The 19,373-nt window shown below is 47.2% G+C and overlaps 1 protein-coding gene across 1 annotated transcript in view; it reads right to left on the bottom strand.

Moving 5' to 3' along the window:
* Positions 1–19,373, bottom strand: part of LOC119977150 (homeobox-containing protein 1-like) — a 121,353-nt gene that overhangs the window by 60,704 nt on the left and 41,276 nt on the right. Inside the window, 3 exon segments of the mRNA XM_038818184.1 lie at positions 548–633; positions 1,051–1,507; positions 7,074–7,157. Coding sequence (XP_038674112.1) covers positions 548–633; positions 1,051–1,499 — 535 coding nt within the window. The 5' untranslated portion in view covers positions 1,500–1,507; positions 7,074–7,157.

The following is a 19,373-nucleotide window of genomic DNA, read 5'->3' as shown; positions in this document are numbered from 1 at the left end:
GGTAACACCTCAGCCCTCATATCTAAAATCATCATTTATTTTTAAAGCACGTTTACATTGTACTACCTTCTTCTGACCTGGAGCCAGGAATTTACAAGTACGGTCAATCTATAAATTACAGGACATCTGATAATACGTATAAATATATAAAAACTTCACGAACAGTATTCGTGCTAATTTTCTTATTTCTGGGAGTTCCCCGGAGAAGCATTTCATTAATTCGAAAAGCATTGCATTAAGTGGGAAAAATTGACACAAACAATCTTGCTGAACACCATAAGTACCCTCAATGTCTGAATACAAAGGGGTACTCTTGTTTAAAGCTATACAAATGTCCCTGGCTTAGTTATAAACTTGAGAGAAACTGAAAAAGCTCTGTACAGGGACTTCGATGAGAAATTTGCAACAGGGCACCTTAGACTCGTACAGACAAATTTTTTTGTAATTTAATTTTATGCATGATTTCAGCAACAGTATAAAGCACAGATAATACAATACGTCAAAGAATAACTGATTCCACCGGCAATTTCCACCCTTTCTATCTTACCTGTGACTTGCCCCACTACAGCCTGAGAAATCCTCCTGTTGGCTAAAAATGCTTTGATTTCTTCTTTTACTGCATTACTGTCCCTTCTGAAAAAAACCAGAATATTCTCATTAATTTTTCCATTTGTTTTATTATTTCCTTTCATTACCCACACTACCCCAAACTTCCCATTTGTTCAGACTGTGCATCCTGATCTGGTTCTCTGCATCCAGCAAATCAAGCTGGTTCTGTTCATGAATATAATATACTGCCACCATCAACACTGCCCCAAAATTCTAATTTGGCCAAGAAGGGGTGCAATTCAGATGTGGCCCTTTTTTTGTTCCGCAAAACACCTCTTTCTGTATTGCAATCCCTCAAATTAGGCTCGGCAAGAAACGACAACAAAATTCAAGCTATGATGGATGGATGCAACTTAATCTATAACCTGTTAACAGCTGGGGAGTACAAAATCCTGAAACTATTCTGAATACTTATGCAACTACATGGACTTTCCATATTACCTCATGTACTCCTCCACTTTATCCTCCAAATCTGCATCATCATCTCCTGTGTCAAAACTATATGACCTCTGACTCCCACTGTTCTGGTACCGCGGAGACAATGTTCCGCTGGCAACAAGTCTCTCATTTGCAGCGCTTTCACGCCCTGTGTGGCTTGCATTGTAGGGTGGAGGCGATGTGTCATAACTATTGCTGGGTGATGGTGATTGCGCTATACTTTGAGTCTGTGTAGCAGCAGAAGCAGTTGAAGAAGATGCTGAAACATTGTTGCCATAGTTGCTGCTATAGCTGGGTCGTCTAACAAATTTTTCATTTTGTTCCTGGTCAAGCCGTTCCATTGTTTCAAGTGCATGAATTATTTCATGCTTAGTCATTCCTGATCGGCGCAGGCGCTGCAGAAGATCAATTTGTTCAATAGTGTATCGGGGCTCATCATTGTAGTAAGACATGATGTCATCTGCCAAGGAGAAATAGGTAATAGATCAGTGATTAAGTGGAAAACTGAGCCTGGGAATGATCAATAACTATGTTATTTTCATTCTTCCAGATTAAACATTTATAACTCGTCCTGTTAAAGGTTCTGACTGAAACAGTTTACTCTTTTTCACACACAGATCCTGCTTGATCTGAGTATTTCCAGCATTTTATAGTTTTATTTCAGATTTCCAGCTTCCACAGTATTTTGCTCTGGTATTCACAGTAACACTTTTTTGCTCTTCCTTTTCCTCCTAAAATGTTGACTTTTGCATGGCTTTATCACACCAAGGGTAGTGTTACCTCAGCCTAATGGATACTCTCCATATGGGAGTCTAGACAATGAATATTGCCAGGTTCTTCACAGTCAACCCCGCTTCTATCCTCAGCTGACATGCGCACACTTTCAATTTTTAGCACAGGAAGGTTACAAGATATATTTTAAAAATAAATTTAGATTACCCAAAAAAAATTTCCAATTAAGGGGCAATTTAGCGTGGCCAATCCACCTAGCCTGTCCATCTTTGGGTTGTGGGGGCGAAACCCACGCAAACACGGGGAGAATGTGCAAACTCCACACGGACAGAGACCCAGAGCCAGGATCAAACCTGGGACCTCGGCGCTGTGAGGCTGCAGGGCTAACCCACTGCGCTACTGTGCTGTCTTAGGGTTACAGAATATTAATCAGGAGCAGGGACACAAATTAACTTTTCCTTCCTAATCTATAAGCAGTGTCAGTTGGGGCATCTAATGTTGCTAATCTGGCTGAGATAGCTAACTCAGCATAGGATAGAAATTAAAACCTTTTGCTCTGTACGATTTAGTGCTACCTCTGAGGGAGCCTAAGAAATATGAATCATCTGTTCTGTGCCTGAGCAACACTTTGACCATTACCAATTGAGTCTCACAGGAGAGTTACACTACACATTTTCCGGATTTTCGCCCCAACAGAGTCTCTCCCTCATGGTGAAAATAAAAGAAGTGCTTAAAAGTTGTACGTCCCACTCCCAAACAAGTCGCTTCCCATTTTTGTGGAGGCACTAAAGGACCGGTTCAGACCATTTAGATCATCAGCAGCCTCCACTGAAGTCAGATTTCGGTAGCCAGGATCATGCCGATTAAACCCAATAAGAGAAAGACTGAACTTTGTGGATTTGTTTGGATACCTGGGGTGCCTCTCTCAAGAAATAAAGTACCCCTTTGGAACTAGTCCAAGTGGGAGGTCTGGCATCCTTTTGGGAGTGGTAAGGTGCCCCATTGAAGGCGGTCAGGTGCCCTTTGGAAATGTTAATCACGAGCATGAATGTGCATAAAAAGTGAAAAAACATTTTGTTTTTGTCAAGCCCATTGGAACTGTTAACAGACCTGTCACAATCAACTGTCAAAAGTGTGAAATACACCTGTTTTTAAAAAAAAATTATTCTCCTAATTTTTCCCCAAATTTACACCCAACAATAAACAATAATTAGTAACAAATGTAATGTCAATCCCCATATCAATAACAACGATCCCATCCTCCCACCAAACCCCAAACATTGGCCCGCATGTTAACATAAACAAATGACAAAACGGAATCAGGAATCACCCATAGTCACCATTAACACATACAGTCCCCCTTCCCCCAACCCTCCAAGCCCCCCTAATGTTTGATGTGATCCAATTCTCGAAAGTGCATAATGAATAAGGCCCATGAATTGTAGAACTCCTCCATCATTCCCCTCAGTTCAAATTTGACCTTATCAAGCGTTAAGAATTCCAGCAGGTCCCCCAGCCATGTCAGGGCACAGGGTGGAGTGGTTGATCTCCACTCTAACAGGATCCGCCTTGGGCGATCAACGAGGCAAAGGCTACAACATCTGCCTCCGTGCCCGTTTCCTACCCCGGCTGATCCGACACCCCTAATATGGCCTCCCGAGGGCCCGGGTCCAGTTTCACGTGAACCACTTTAGAGATTACCCTAAACACCTCCTTCCAGTAATCCTCCAGCTTTGGACAGGACCAAAACATATGAATGTGGTTTGCGGGGCCTCCCCCGCAACGTTCACACACATCTTCTACCCCCTGAAAGAGCCGGCTCATCCTCGCCCTTGTAAGATGCGCTCTGTACACCACCTTCAGCTGTATCAGCCCCAACCTCGCACACGAGATGGAGGCATTCATTCTCCGGAGCATCTCACACCAGAACCCCTCCTCCATACCGTCTCCCAACTCTTCCTCCCACTTTGCCTTGATCCTTCTAGTGGTGCCTTCTCCTCCTCCAAAATAGCCCTGTAAACCACCGGTACTACCTACTTCTCCAGTCCCCCTGTCGTCAGCATCTCCTCCAGCAATGTGGAAGCCGGCTCTACTGGGAAGCTCTGTATCTCCTTTCTGGCAAAGTCTCGAACCTGCATGTATCTAAATATTTCCCCCTGCTCCAGCCCATACTTCGCTCCCAGCTCTTTTAATCCCGCAAAACGACCCCCAAGAAATAAATCTTTTAGTGTTCTATTTCCTTTCTTTTCCCATATCCGAAAATTTCCATCCCACTTCCCTGGCTCAAATCTATGGTTCCCCTGAATCGGCATTTTCCTTAACCCTGCCCCCAACCCGAAGTGCTGTCAAAACTGCCTCAAAATTCTCAACAAAGCTATTACTACCGGACTCCCTGAGTATCTCCCCGGGACCGTCGGGAGCGGCGCCTTCGCTAGCGCCTTCAATCCCGACCCCCAACACAAACTCTTCTCCATTCTGACCTATTGGGGTCAACCCCTCTGACCCAGCTCCGTACCTTCTCCACATTCACCGCCCAGTAATAATACATCAGTTTTGGAAGACCCAAACCCCCTGCCTGCCTTGCTCTCTGTAGTAGCACCTTTTTAATTCTGGCCACCTTCCCTTCCCATATGAATGAGGTAATCATCCTTTCAATCTCTCTAAAAAATGCTTTGGGCAGGAAAATCGGCAGGCATTGAAAAATAAACAGAAATCGCGGCAGCACATTCATTTTAGAAATACACCTGTTAAAGGGAGTTGTGTAGGCATTTAAAAGTCCTGCTCTGTAAATCTTGGAAAAAATGTCTAATGTGTGAACTGCCCACGGAAATGGTCTAGTAAGCCTCTCAGTTCAACGGCAATTAGGGATGGATGGGCACCAAATACTGGCTTTTCCAGTGACGTCCACATCCTATGAAAAAACAACTAGATCAAACGTGACATTCAAAGAACATACAGCACAGTTTAGGCCCTTTGGCCCTCCAAGCCTGTACCAATCAGGATACTAACCTTTGCCAAAACCCTCAGCACTTCCTTGTGCCGTATCCCTCTATACCCATCCTATCCATGTGTTTGTCAAGATGCCTTTTGAACGCCGTTATGTATCTGCTTCCACAACCTGCCAACGCATTCCAGGCACTCATCACCCTCTGCGTAAAAAACCTGCCTCGCACATCTCCTCTAAACATTGCCCCTTAAACCTATGCCCCCTGATGACTGACCTCTCCACCCTGGGAAAGAGTGCCTGCCTTTCCACTCTGTCCATGCCCCTTATAATCTTGTAGACCTCTTATCAGGTCACCCCTCAACCTCTGTCTTTCTAATGCAACAGTCTGAGTCTATTCACATAGCTAACACCCTCCAGACCAGGCAACATTCTGGTCAACCACCTCTGCACCCTCTCCAAAGCCTGCACATCCTTCTGGTAATGTGGCGACCAGAATTGTGCGCAATATTCCAAGTGCAGCCGTACCAAGGTTCTATACAACTGTAGCATGACTTTCCTGTTTTTATGCTTGATACCCCATCCAATGAAGGCAATCATTCCAAATGCTTTCTTGACTACGTTGTCCACTTGTGTTGCCACCTTCAAAGATCTGTGGACCTGCTCGCCCAGATCGCTCTGACTTTCTGTATTTCTAGGAGTTTTGCCATTTACGGTATATTCATGTGATATGTGATTACATGTGACTTCACCTTTTGTACCAGTTTGCCTTAAGGCACCTTTTCAAAGGCTTTACTGAAGTCCACGTAAACAACATCCACCGCCCTCCCCATATCAATCATCTTTGTCACCTCCTCAAAAAACACGGTCAAGTTAGTGCAGCGCAACTTCCCCTTCACAAAACTATGCTGCCATTCGCTAATGAGTCCATTTGTTTCCAAATGGGTATAAATCCTGTCCCTGAGAATTCTCTCCAATAATTTACCTGCTACCAACGTGAGGCTCAGCGACCTATAGTTTCCAGGATTATCCCTGCCACCTTTTTTTAAGCAGTGGTACCACATTAGCTATTCTCCAGTCCTCTGGGGTCTCACCTGTAGCCAATGAGGATACAAAGATGTCAGTCAAGGCCCTAGCAATTTCCTCTCTTGCTTCCCTCAGTATTCTGGGGTAATCCCACCCGGCCCAGGAGACCTATCTACCTTAATATCTTTTAAAAGACTCAATAACTCCTCCTTTTCGAAGTTAACAAGATCCAGACTGTCCACACACCTTACCCAATAATCATCTTCCACAAAGTCCCTTTCTTTGGTGAACACTGATGCAAAGTACTCATTTAGTACCTCATCCATTTCCACTGGCTCAACAACCTTAAAGTGGTCCAGTCCTTTCCCTGGCCATCCTCCTGCTTTTTACAGATGAATAAAAAGCTTTGGGATTCACCTTAATCCTATTTGCCACGGACTTTTCATGACCCATCCAAGCCCTCCTAATTTCCCGCTTAAGTACCTTCTACTTTCTTTATACACATGAAGGGTTTCACCTGTCCCCACCCTTCTAGACCGTACAAAGGTCTCCTTTTTCTTTTTGACCGGGTTCACAATATCCCTCATTATCCAAGGCTCCCTAAACATCCCATACTTATCCTTCCTTCTCTCAGGAATCCTAATCAACTGACGCTTGAAAGACTCCCACATGTCCGATGTTGATTTACCATCCAACAGTCGCACCCCATCCAAATTCTTCAATTCCTGTCTAATGTTATCGGAATTTACCTTTCCCCAGTTTAGCAACTTAACGCGAGGGTTACCTTGATTCCTATCCAAAGGTACCCCAAAACGTTCAGAATTGTGGTCACTACTCCCAAAATGTTCCCCTACGGAAACCTTAACCACCTGTCCAGGCTCATTTCCCAATACCAGATCCAGTACTGCCCTGTCCCTAGTTGGCCTATGTACATATTGCATCAAGAAGGCTTCCTGGATACATCTTCCAAACTCTGCCCCATCCAAGCCCCAGAGTCCCAGTTAATATAGGGGAAACTAAAATCCTCTACCATAACAACCCTGTTACTTTTGCACCTATCCAAAATCTCTCCACCTATCTGCTCCTCTATCTCTTGCTGGCACTTGGGGGACCTGTAATAAACCCCCAACATTGTAATTGCTCCCTTCCTGTTCCTGAGCTCTACCCAGATTGCCTCATTGTATGAGCCCTGCGAGGAGTCCTCCGGCTATATTATTCTCCTTAACCAGTAATGCCCCCACCCCCTTTACATCCCCCTCTATCTCTCTATCTGTCACATGGTCCAGTTTCAATAAAATATTTCAGAGGGAAATGGGTGACTAACCTGAAGTGCAGGAGCTCCAGTTACTACAACTCTCCACATCTGGGCCTCCTCAAATTATAATCGGCTCCTGTCCTCTTGGCCTTTCTTGTGCAGCACGGGGAAATCCACAAAGGAGGAAACAAAATGAATCTTATTTAAATTTTAAGACCAGTCCAGTACCTGGGTCCACAAACCACTGCATTCTCCCCTTACCATTTGGAGATTTCTTACAAGCTTGACCAAACTTCAATCAGCAGGCTAATATAAACTGTCAATTTTGATTTGACAGTTGAAATTTACCAGAATGTCTCTGCAGAAGAAGCTACCATCTCAAAAAACAATTTTTAGACTTAACATGACGACATGAGAAACGGACATTCCATTTGGAAGTTAAATCAATCATAAGGAATCATGCAAATTAATTTGTCTGTATGAATACTGTTTTGCTACAGTAATGTGCTGTGTGGCAACTATATATGTGTTAATTTACTGAATTTCTTTCCTGCCTCGGATTTTAATCTCGTAGAACATTCATTTTGTTCACCTTTGATGATAATTTTCTTACACTTAAAAGGACAAGAATTGATTTTAAGTATCCACTGACAGAGAACTTATCATGAATTGTTTTCTCTAAACAAACTACAATGCTGTAACTTTGTCATTGAGAGTTTGCTTCCAGCTGTTTAAACAGAGTTTGGTCTGTGGCTTACAAATTGCAGTCTGTGAAAGGCTGCCCAGGAAGGCTGAAGGTCATTACTCCTAAAGGTGTTTAGGTGAAGTGAGTGACAAAGTAGTGACCGGGAAAGGGAGCAAACAAGAACTCAAATGAACCGTACCAACAGGCGGTGGAGGGAATCCAGCAATGGGGATCCACCATGAAGCCAATTTGGAATTTGATAAGTGTTTGTCGGACTCGCCACCATTCAGATGTGCCATAAATAAAGTGATAACAGATCTACCCCTTGAGGTTTTGAAAGCTGTTAAATGTTTGCACTTTTGGCATCTTCATCAAAGGCATTGTGCTCATTTTTAAACTTAGTTTCCTTTTGTAGGAGAGGGGGGAATCCACAAATCAAACAAGCACAAAGCAATGGTGCAGAATTTATTCACGTTTTCTTACACAATACTTCTGAAAATAGCAATAGAAACAAGCATCCCATTACAAAGGGAAACCAGGATTCCAGTCACATATTACATTCCATTGCATCCCTTTGGAAATTTTAGGATAAGCAATCCACAGGACAGTATCAATGTTTGCATGGGGTTCCCTGCAGAGAATACTTTTATGGCCAGAATGTTTTGTTTTTAAATATTTTTTTATTCTCCTCTTTTTTCACATTTTCTCCCAAATTTACACCCGCCAACAATAAACAATAATCAGTAACAGATATGTCAATCCCCATATCGATAACAACAATCCCATCCTCCCACCAAACCCCAAACATCACCCCGCATGTTAACACAAATGACAAAAAGGAATCAGGAATCACCCATAGTCACCATTAACACACCAACCCCCGACCCCCTAACCCTCCCACCCACCCCCCCAACTAATGTCCGATGTTATCCAGTTCTTGAAAGTGCATAATGAATAATGCCCATGAATTGTAGAACCGCTCCATCCTTCCCCTCAGTTCAAACTTAACCTTCTCAAGAGTGAAGAATTCCAACAGGTCCCCCCGCCACGCCAGGGCACAGGGTGGAGAGGCTGCTCTCCAACCCATCAGGATCAGCCTTTGGGCGATCAACAAGGCGAAGGCTACAACATCTGCCTCCGCACCAGCTTCCAACCCTGTCCGGTCCGACACCCCGAATATGGCCTCCCGGGAGCCCGGGTCCAGTTTCACGTGCACCACTTTAGAAATTACCCTAAAAACCTTCCAGTAATCCTCTAGCTTTGGACAGGACCAAAACATATGAACGTGATTAGCGGGCGCCCCCCTGCAACGCTCACACCCATCTTCAGCACGGTAGCACAGTGGTTAGCATTGTCGCTTCACAGCGCCAGGGTCCCAGGTTCAATTCCGGCTTGGGTCACTGTCTGTGCGGATCCGGTCTGCACATCCTCCCCGTGTGTGCGTGGGCTTCCTCCGGGTGCTCCGGTTTCCTCCCACAGTCCAAAGATGTGCAGGTTAGGTGGATTGGCCATGATAAATTGCCCTTAGTGTCCAAAATTGCCCTTAGTGTTGGGTGGGGTTACTGGGTTATGGGGATAGGGTGGAGGTGTTGACCTTGGGTAGGGTGCTCTTTCCAAGAGCCGGTGCAGACACGATGGGCCAAATGGCCTCCTTCTGCACTGTAAATTCTATAAATTCTATTTTTTTAAAATTATACTCCTTCAAAGAATCGGCTCATCCTCGCCCTCGTGAGGTGTGCACTGTATACCACCTTCAGCTGTATCAGCCCCACCCTCGCGCACGAGGTGGAGGCATTCACTCTCCGGAGCACCTCACACCAGAACCCCTCCTCCATATCCTCTCCCAACTCTTCCTCCCACTTCACTTTGATCCTTTCCAGTGGTGCCTTCTCCTCTTCCAAAATATCCCCGTAAACCACTAACACTACCCCTTTCCCCAGTCCCCCGTCGTCAGCACCTCCTCCAGCAATGTGGACGCCAGCTCCGGGAAGCCCTGTATCTTTCTGGCAAAATCTCAAACCTGCATGTATCTGAACATTTCCCCCTGCTCCAGCCCATACTTCCCTTCCAGCTCCTTCCGTCTTGCAAACCGACCCCTAAGAAACAAATCTTTTAGTGTCTTAATCCCCTTCTCCTCCCATTTCTGAAAATTTCCATCCCACCTCCCTGGCTCAAATCTGTGGTTCCCCCGAATTGGCATTTCCTTTGATCTTCTCCCCAACCCCCGAAACTGCCTCCAAATTCTCAATGAAGCTATTATTACTGGCCTCCCTGAGTATTTCCCCGGGGCTATTGGGAGCGGCGCTGTTGCTAGTGCTTTCAATCCCGATACCCTGCACAAACTCTCCTCCACTCTAACCCATTGGGAATCTACCCCTCTGACCCAGCTCCGCACCTTCTCCACATTCGCCGGCCAGTAGTAATACATTTTTTAAAAATAAATTTAGATTACCCAATTATTTTTTCCAATTAAGGGGCAATTTAGCGTGGCCAATCCACCTACTCTGCACATTTTTGGGTTGTGGGGGCGAAACCCACGCAGACACGGGGAGAATGTACAAACTCCACACAGACAGTGACCCAGTGCCGGGATCGAACCTGGGACCTCAGCGCCGTGAGGCGGTTGTGCTAACCACTAGGCCACCGTGCTGCCCTCCAGTAGTAATACATCAGGTTCGGAAGACTCAAAGCCCCTGCCTGCCTTCCCCTTTGTAGCAGCACCTTTCTAACTCTGACCACCTTCCCTCTCCATCCTTCCCTCAATCTCTCTGAAAAAAGCCTTTGGCAGGAAAATCGGCAGACATTGAAAAATAAACTGAAATCGCGGCAATACATTCATTTTAACCGCCTGTACCCGACCTGCAAGTGACAGAGGGAGACCATCCCACCTTGCCAGATCAGCTTTCACTCTCCCCATCAAACTAGAAATTTTGTACCTGTATCCGCTTCTGGGCCCACCGATCGTACAAAATTCAGGCCTACAGTCAACTGAAGCTCTCTACCGCGACACCTCCTGTCCTTGGACTTTCCTGGTATATATAGCTGAGCTATTCACTGAATAAATTCACTGAGGAAGACCATGTGGCAGCTTCTTAAGTAAAGAAAATAAATTTAAGCTTCCTTGAATGAACCATTTACAATGTCATAAACGGCTTTTGAGTTGCATAAAAGATTCACTGCTTGCTTTCAGAGTTCCAGCACCCAGCGATGACACTGCAGTTAAAATCTAAGGTTCCTGGGCAGCACGGTGGTGTAGTAGTTAGCACTGCTGCCTCACAGCGCTGAGAACCCAGGTTCGATCCCAGCCCCGGGTCACTATCCGGGTGGAGTTTGCACATTCTCCCCGTGTCTGCGTGGGTCTCATCCCTACAACCCAAAAAGGTGTGCAGGGTAGGTAGATTGGCCACACTAAATTGCCCCTTAATTGGGAAAAAAAAGAATTGAGCCAATAGTTCAACACAAAGAATTTTGTGGGTACCACACACTTCCAGTGGGTCTGAAAACTTTCATGAGGAAATCTTGATACTCAAGTCAGGAAACATGACAGTTAGCAAATCTCTATCATCTCGTGCATCATTTTGGGCGGCACAGAGGTTAGCACTGCTGCCTCACAGTGCCAGGGCCCCGGGTTCAATTCTACCTTGGGTCAGTGTCTGTGTGGGTTTCCTCTGGGTGCTCCGGTTTCCTCCCATAATTCAAAGATGTGCAAGTTAGGTGGATTGATCATGCTAAATTGCCCCTTAATTGGGAAAAAAAAAGAATTGAGCCAATAGCTCAATGCAAAGGATTTTGTGGGTACCACAGACTTCCAATGGGTCAGAAAACTTTCATGAGGAAGTCTCGATACTCAAGTCAGCAAATCTCTGTCACCTTGTGCATCATTTTGGACGGCACAGAGGTTAACACTGCTGCCTTACAGCACCAGGGGCCCGGGTTCAATTCTACCTTGGGTTAGTGTCTGTGTGGGGTTTGCGCGTTCTTCCCGTGTCTGCATGGGTTTCCTCCGGGTGCTCCGATTTCCTCCCACAGTCCAAAGATGTGCAGGTTAGGTGGATCGGTCATGCTAAATTGCCCTTAGTGTCCAAAGATTTTGGTGGGGTCATTGAGTGATGGGGATGGGGCAGGGGAGTGGACCTAGATAGGGAGCTTTTTCAGAAGGTTGGTGCAGACTCGATGGGCCAAATGGCCTCTTTCCGCATTATAGTGATTCTAAATCAGCAATGATACCTGGAATACTGTATTGTGCATTAAAAAAAATAACATAATTAATCATGGTAAGATTAAACTTATGTGATGTTCCCGAATTGGTTACATGTACTAACCTGCAAATATTAACACATGACAGTTTTCTCAGACTATACAGCCGAATATAGAGCACAGAAACAAGCTATCCGACTTATAAAATCTGTTTATGCTCCACTCAAGCCTCCTCACTCTGTTGCACACATAACTTCTTTTTTTAATGTTTTTATCAAGGAATTTATATACATACATCAAACACAACCAAAGCCTAAAAAGAGAACAAACAGGAAATTGCCTAATAAATAACTAACACCCCATCACCCTCCCTGCCGTTCCCCTCCACCCACCCTGCCTCCATTGTTTTTAACCCCAGAGTCCCCTCCCCTTGAAGAAGTCACACACCCGGTTTCGGTGGCCCCGAGTCCCTCCATTCCAATAAGATCCGTCTCCAGACTACCAGGGAGGCAAAGGCCAAAACATCGGCCTCTCTTGCCCTCTGCACTCCCGGGTCTTCCATCACTCCAAAAATCACCACTTCTGGACTCAGGGCAAACTTCACCCTCAGCACCTTGGACATTACATCCGTGAACCCCTGGCAGAAACCCTCCAGTTTCGAACAGGCCCAAAACATGTGAACATGGTTCGCGGGTCCCCCAGTGCACCACCCACACCTATCCTCTACCCCCTCAAAAAAACTGCTCATTCTGGCCACTGCCGTATGCGCCTGTGGACTACTTTAAAGCCTAGCACACAATGAGGATGCATTCACCTTCCTCAGAGCCTCCACCTCCATCCCCAGCTCTTCCTCCCACTTCCTCTTATCCTCTCCAATCTGGGCACCCTCCCAGTACATTAACTACTTATAGATCTCCAAGACCCTACCCTCGCCAACCCGTTTTCGACACCACCTTGACCTGCAACCTCGGGGGGGCAGGGGCAGGACAGAAAGGACGGCACCGGCTTCTCGAACCTGTAAGTACTGGAACCCATTCCCGCTGGGCAGATCATACTCCTTTACCAACCCCTCTAAGCTCGACAAGCTGCACACCACAAACAGGTCTCCAAACTACTCAATCCCCGCCCGCTGCTACCTCCACAACTCTGCGTTCAGCCCCCCAGAGCAAACCTGTGATTCCCACAAATCAGAGCCCAAACTGAGGTACCTTTCAGCCTGAGGTGCTGTCGCCACTGTCCCCACACCCTCAGGGCTGCCACCACTACCGGCTTGTGGGGTACCTGGATAGCGAGAACGATAGAGGCACTTCCCTTTACAAACAGTGCCCCTAAGCTAGTGCCCTTACAAGAGGCTTCGCCCATTTGCTCCCACTTCCCCACTACCTGACAATGGCGAAGTTCGCCACCCAGTAGTAGTTCATCAAATCTGGCAAAGCCGGCCTGCGTCCCCCCCCCCCCCCCGCGTTCCCAATCCAACAGAACCTTCTTCACCCGGGGAGCCTTCCCTGCACACGCAAATCCCAAGATCAAAGCTCTTCCTAAAGGCCTTTAGAATAAAAATCGGTAGGTTCTGAAACACAAATAAAAGCCTCAGGAGTACCTTCATCTTCACGGACTGCTCCCGCCCCACCAACGGGAGCACGTTCCACCTCTTAAAATCCTCCATCATCTGATCCATCAACTGGGCCAAATTCAATTTATGTTTGCTCCCATCCTAGGCCACCTGGATGCCCAGATACCTGAAACTTGCCCAACATCCTCTCCTGCCCTCTCGTCTGGATCAGAAAGACCTCGCTCTTCCCCATGTTTAACTTATATCCAGAGAACCAGCCGAATTTTTCCAAAATGTCCATGATGCCCCCAATACCTTCCAATGGGTTTGATATGTAAAGTAACAGATCGTCCGCATATAGCGAGACCCTGCGCTCCCCCTCCCCCCTCCCTCCCTACTCCCTTGATGTTCTAAGCGCCATTGCCAGTTGCTCAATCGCCACGGCAAAAAGCAACGGAAGAGTGGAAAACCATGTCTTGTCCCACGATGCAGCCCAAAATAACCCAAACTTACCCAATTCGTCCTTACACTCACTACAGGTGCCTGATACAACAACTGGACCCAATCAACGAACCCCTGTCCGTCCCCGAACCGCCCCAGTACCTCCCATAGATATTCCCATTCTACCCGATCGAAGGCCTTCTCCGCGTCCATAGCGACTGTCACCTCCACATTCCGTCCCTCCGAGGGCATCATTATAACATTTAACAAGTGCCTAACATTAGCCAACAGATGCCGCCCCTTTACAAACCCCATCTGGTCTTCCCCTATCACCCCCGGCACACACTCCTCAATCAGCGAGGCCAAGATCTTTGGCAACAATTTGGCATCCACATTCAACAGCGATATCGGACAGAGGACCCACACTGCTCCGGATCCTTATCCTTCTTCAAAATTAAAGAGATTGAGGCCAGCGATAACTGTGTGTGTGTGTGTGTGTGTGTGTGTGTGTGTGTGTGAGTGTGCGTGCGCGTGGGTGGGGGGGGGGGGGGGGGGGTCTCCATTCGGCCTCGACTCATTAAATGCTCTTACCAGCAGGGGCCCCAGGTCTCTGAAAAAACTTTTATACAATTCCATCGGGAAACCACCATGGCCCAGAGGCTTCTCTACCTGCATCGCCCCCATATTCTCCATCACTTCCACCAATCCAATGGGTGCCCCCAACCCCTCTACCAGGTCCATCTCCACCTTGGGGAACTCCAACTCATCCAAAAAATGCCTCATTCCCTCCCCTCCGGCCGGGGACATCAATTCATATAACCTCTTGCAAAAGACCTTGAAAACCCCATTCATCCCCAACGGGTCTAACACCACACTTCCCCTCCCATCCTTCACCTTTCCAATCTCCCTCGCTGCCTCCTGCTTCCTCAGTTGATGAGCCAGCATCCTGCTCACCTTCTCCCCATACTCAGACGGCCCCCCCCCCCCCCGGCCCTCTGCAACCGCCCCATCACCTTATCTGTAGACACCAGCCTGAACTCCAACTGGAATATCTGCCACTCTTTCAACAACCTAACCTCCGGGGCCGCCACCTGCAGGATCTCATCCACTAGCCTAGCCATCTCTGCCCACTCCGTCTTCTCCCTATGTGCCCATATTGATATAAACTCCCCCCGACACTGCCTTATGCACCTCCCATTGCTTGGCAGCCGAAACCTCACGCGCATCATTCAGTTGTACATACCCCCAAATGGCGGCCCTCACCTGCTAGCAACCCCACATCTAATCTCCACTGTGGGCGCGCCTCCCCCCCCACTCCACCCAACGCTGCAGGTGGTCAGACCACAATCGTTGAATACTCCAAGCCGGCCACACCCGCCAGTAGAGTCTTATCTATCACACAGTAATTGATCCGCGAATACACTCTGTGCACATGGGAGAAGTATGAAAATTCCTTCGCCCATGGCCACCCAAACCTCCACGATCCAAACCTCCACAATCCACTCCTCCATGTGCTCCATTAACTCCTTCAGCACCTTCGCTACCCTCACCGATCACGGACTCAATCGGTCCAATCTTGGCTCGATAACCATATCCAACCGCCCCCCATAATCAACCAGTGCGAGTCAAGTCCGGGATCTTCCCCAGCACCCGCCTCATGAATTCAACATCACTGACTGACTTTCAAAAGTGTGTTAACCAAGGTTCAAGGTAAGCATATTCCTTTTGGAGTGAAAGGCAAAAGGTAGGGAGCCCTGGATAACTCGGGATATTGAGTCCCTGGTCAAAAAGAAGAGGGAGGCATATGACATGCACAGGCAGCTGGGATTAAGTGGATCCCCTGAAGAGTATAGATGTTGTCTAAGTAGAGTTAAGAGAGAAATCAGGAGGGATGACTTTGGGAGATAAGGCAAAGGAGAATCCAATGAGCTTCTACAAATATATAAAAGGGCAAAAGAGTAACTAGGAGAAGGTAGAGCTTCTTAAGGATCTACAAGGTCTTCTATGTGCGGATCCACAGTCCTCAACAATTTACTGTTGAGAAAGGGAACTTGGGAAATAATAGTGACGGCTTGAGGAGTGCACATATTACAGAGGGGATGGTGCTGGAAATGTTGAAGCGCATCAAGGTAGATAAATCCCTAGGACCTGATGAAATGTATCCCTGGATGTTTTGGGAGGCTAGGGAGGTAATTGAGAGTCCCCTCGAAGAGATAGCCACAGGTGAGGTGCCTGAAAATTGGAGGGTGGCAAGTGTTGTGCCTTTGTTTAAGAAGGGCCGCAGAGAAAAACCTGGGAACTACAGTGCAGTGAGCCTAATGTCTGTGGTGGGTGAATTGTCAGAAGCTATTCTGAGAGACAGGATCTACATGCGTTTAGAGAGGCAAGGATTGATTAGGGACAGTCAGCATGGCTGTGTGAGTAGAAAATCATGTCTCACGAATTTGATTGAGTTTTTTGAAGGGGCAACCAAGAACATAGATGAGGGCAGTGCAGTCGAAGTTGTCGACATGGACTTTAGCAAGGCCTTTGACTAGGTACCGCATGGCAGGCTGTTGCATAAGGTTAAATCTCACAGGAGCCGGTGTGAGGTAGCCAATTGGATACAAAATTGGCTTGACGACAGAAGACAAAAGGGTGGTTGTAGACGGTTGTTTTTCAAACTGGAGGCCTGTGACCAGCGGTGTGCCTCAGGGATCAGTGTTTTTTGTTATTTATATTTCGATGAAAATTTAGGAGACATGGTTAGTAAGTTTGCAGATGACACCGAGGTGGCCTAGTGGACAGTGAAGAAGGTTTTCTAGGATTGCAATGGGATCTTGATCAATTGGGCCAGTGGGCCAATGAACGGCAGATGGACTTTAATTTAGATAAATGTGAGGTGGTGCATTTTGGTAGATCAAATCAGGGCAGGACCTACTCAGTTATTGTTAGGGAGTTGGGGAGAGTTATAGAACAAAGAGATCTAGGAGTACAGGTTCAAAGCTCCTTGAAAGTGGAGTCACAGGTTGGTGAAGAAGGCATTTGGCATGCTTGGTTTCATTGAATACAGGAGTTACGATGTCTTGCTGAAGTTACACAAGACATTCGTAAGGCCACATTTGGAATACTGTGTACAGTTCTGGTCTCCCTATTATAAAAAGGATATTATTGAACTAGAAAGAGTGCAGAAAAGATTTACTGGGATGCTACAAGGACTTGATGGTTTGAGTTATAAGGAGAGGCTGGATAGACTGAGACTTTTTTCCCTGGAGCATAGGAGGCTTAGCAGTGATCTTATAGAGGTCTATAAAATAATGAGGGGCATAAATAAGGTAAATAATCAACATATTTTCCCAAAGGTAGGAGAGCCTAAAACTAGAAGACACAGGTTTACGATGAGAGGGGAGAGATACAAAAGGGTCCAGTGAGGCAATTATTTCAAACAGAGGGTAGCGAGTGTCTGGAAAAAGCAGCCAGAGGCAGTAGTAGAGGCTGGTACAATTTTGACTTTTAAAAAGCATTTAGACAGTTATATGGGAAAGATGGGTATGGAGAGATATGGGCCAAATGCAGGCAATTGGGCCGCAGGGCCTGTTTTCATGCTGTGAACCTCTATCATCCCAACTTGGGGCATAAATGTTCATCAAGTCTACAGGCATCCCCTCCAATTCCCCACTCACCATCATGAACGTTTCCAACCCCCCCCCCCCCCCCCCGTCCCCCGAGTCTGCTACTATAATGCCCACCTCAAACACAACCCACTTATTTATCAGCACTGCCACCCCACACGTCTTCATATCAAACCCTGAGCGAAAGACCTGGCCTACCCACCCTTTCCTTAACTTAGTCCAATCCCCAATCTTCAAATGTGCTTACTGTAAAAATGCCACATCCGCCTTTAAGCTCTCCGCCCCCCCTCCCCCCCCCCCTCCCGCCCGCCAATCAGCCATAGCCCCTCTTGAGCCAGCCCCCGGCCCACATCTCGCAACCCTCCAGCCCTGCCCTCTTATGTCCACCGTCACCAACCCCCTTCTTATCGCACTTCAACAGCCCCCCCCCATCAGTTCTCTCCCCCCCCCCCACTCTGAACAACACAACAATCCCAACCCCTTCTTCCCAGCACTCCCAACCACCTGCTGACCCCCCACTGCGCTTCCGTGAATTAGCTCGGCCATCTAGCCTGGCAGCCCCGCAAGATACTCCAGGATTCCACCAAAGAATCCCAGAAGAAAAACAATCGCGAGTGAAACGAGGTTCTCCCCTGACCGTCACCCCAAACGAAACAATGCAATAAAAAAAAGAAACCAAAAAGAGGGCAGAAAGAACCAATATCTCCTCACACCTCCTCCAGAGTTCAATGTCCTCCCTCTCCTGCCAGTCCATTGTCTCTCACAAACTCCACTGCCTCCTCTGGTGCTCCAAAATAATACTCACAACCATTGTGAGTCACCCAGAGGTGGGCCGGGTACAACATCCCAAACTTCACCCCGTTCTTAAAGAAGGCAACCTTGAATTGATTGAATCCCACTCTCGTCTTCGCCAGTTCCACACCCAGGTCCTGGTATACCTGGAGCTCATTATCCTGCCAGATACATCTCCTCGTCTGCCTGGCCCACCTTCAAGATCTTCTCCTTTTCCAGGAATCGATGGCCACCATTTCCAGGAATCCTCACCACCATCCACCCTCTGTGGCTCTTTCGCCTGCAGCTTCCTCATCACCACCCGATCAATTTCTAGGGACCAGTCAAAGGCTCCCACCACCTTCAACGTCTCCAGCATTGTGGCTGCATAAGAGCCTGCGCCCACTCCCTCAATGCCCTCTGGCATCCCCACAGTTCTCAAATTTTGCCTTCGGGAGCGGTTCTCCAAATCCTCCATCTTCTCCTTAGCCGCTTCTGTGTCTCTCACACATCCCGATCGCAGCCGCCAACAAGTCAAGCTGCTTCTCGTGTTCCTCCTCCACCTTCTGGAACCTGGCTCTGGGTCTCCAGCCTGAGCTCCACATGGTCGATCCCCACTCTCAGCAGGTCTACCATCTTCGCCGGGTCCTCCAGAGCCTCCCTCCTCTGCTGACTGAACTTTTAGATCAGGAAGTCCACCAGCTGCTCCATTGATCATTGGCTGGTAAGTTCTACCCCTTGCTCTCCGCCATCTATCCCTGTGTTGCACGAAGAGTTTCTGGCTCTTGCAACTCCTTTCTTCTAAATTCACTTCTGGTCCACGAGTCCATTTACCGGTGGAGTAAAGTCTTCCTTCGCCACCCCAACACCCTTTTCCAATGGCGGGACCAGCAGATTCCACTGGCGGGCCGCCTCCACCACCGAAAAACATGCAACAGGATGGTTGGAAAATCCAGCCCAACTTCTCCACTTTTCAATTCTATCCCTCTATTATAAGTAAACCCATGTGTTTATTTTGCTTTTTTCTAGGCCAAGAGTAATGTAATGAAACTGAGATTATATTGAAGATTATTTTTGCATTTGACAGTCTGTACAAAGTTAGCTGGAACACT

Source organism: Scyliorhinus canicula, chromosome 1 (assembly GCF_902713615.1).
Source record: "Scyliorhinus canicula chromosome 1, sScyCan1.1, whole genome shotgun sequence".
Lineage (NCBI taxonomy): Eukaryota > Metazoa > Chordata > Chondrichthyes > Carcharhiniformes > Scyliorhinidae > Scyliorhinus > Scyliorhinus canicula.
The sequence above is the reverse complement of the archived record's forward strand: the minus strand, read 5'-3'. Positions and strand labels throughout refer to the sequence as shown.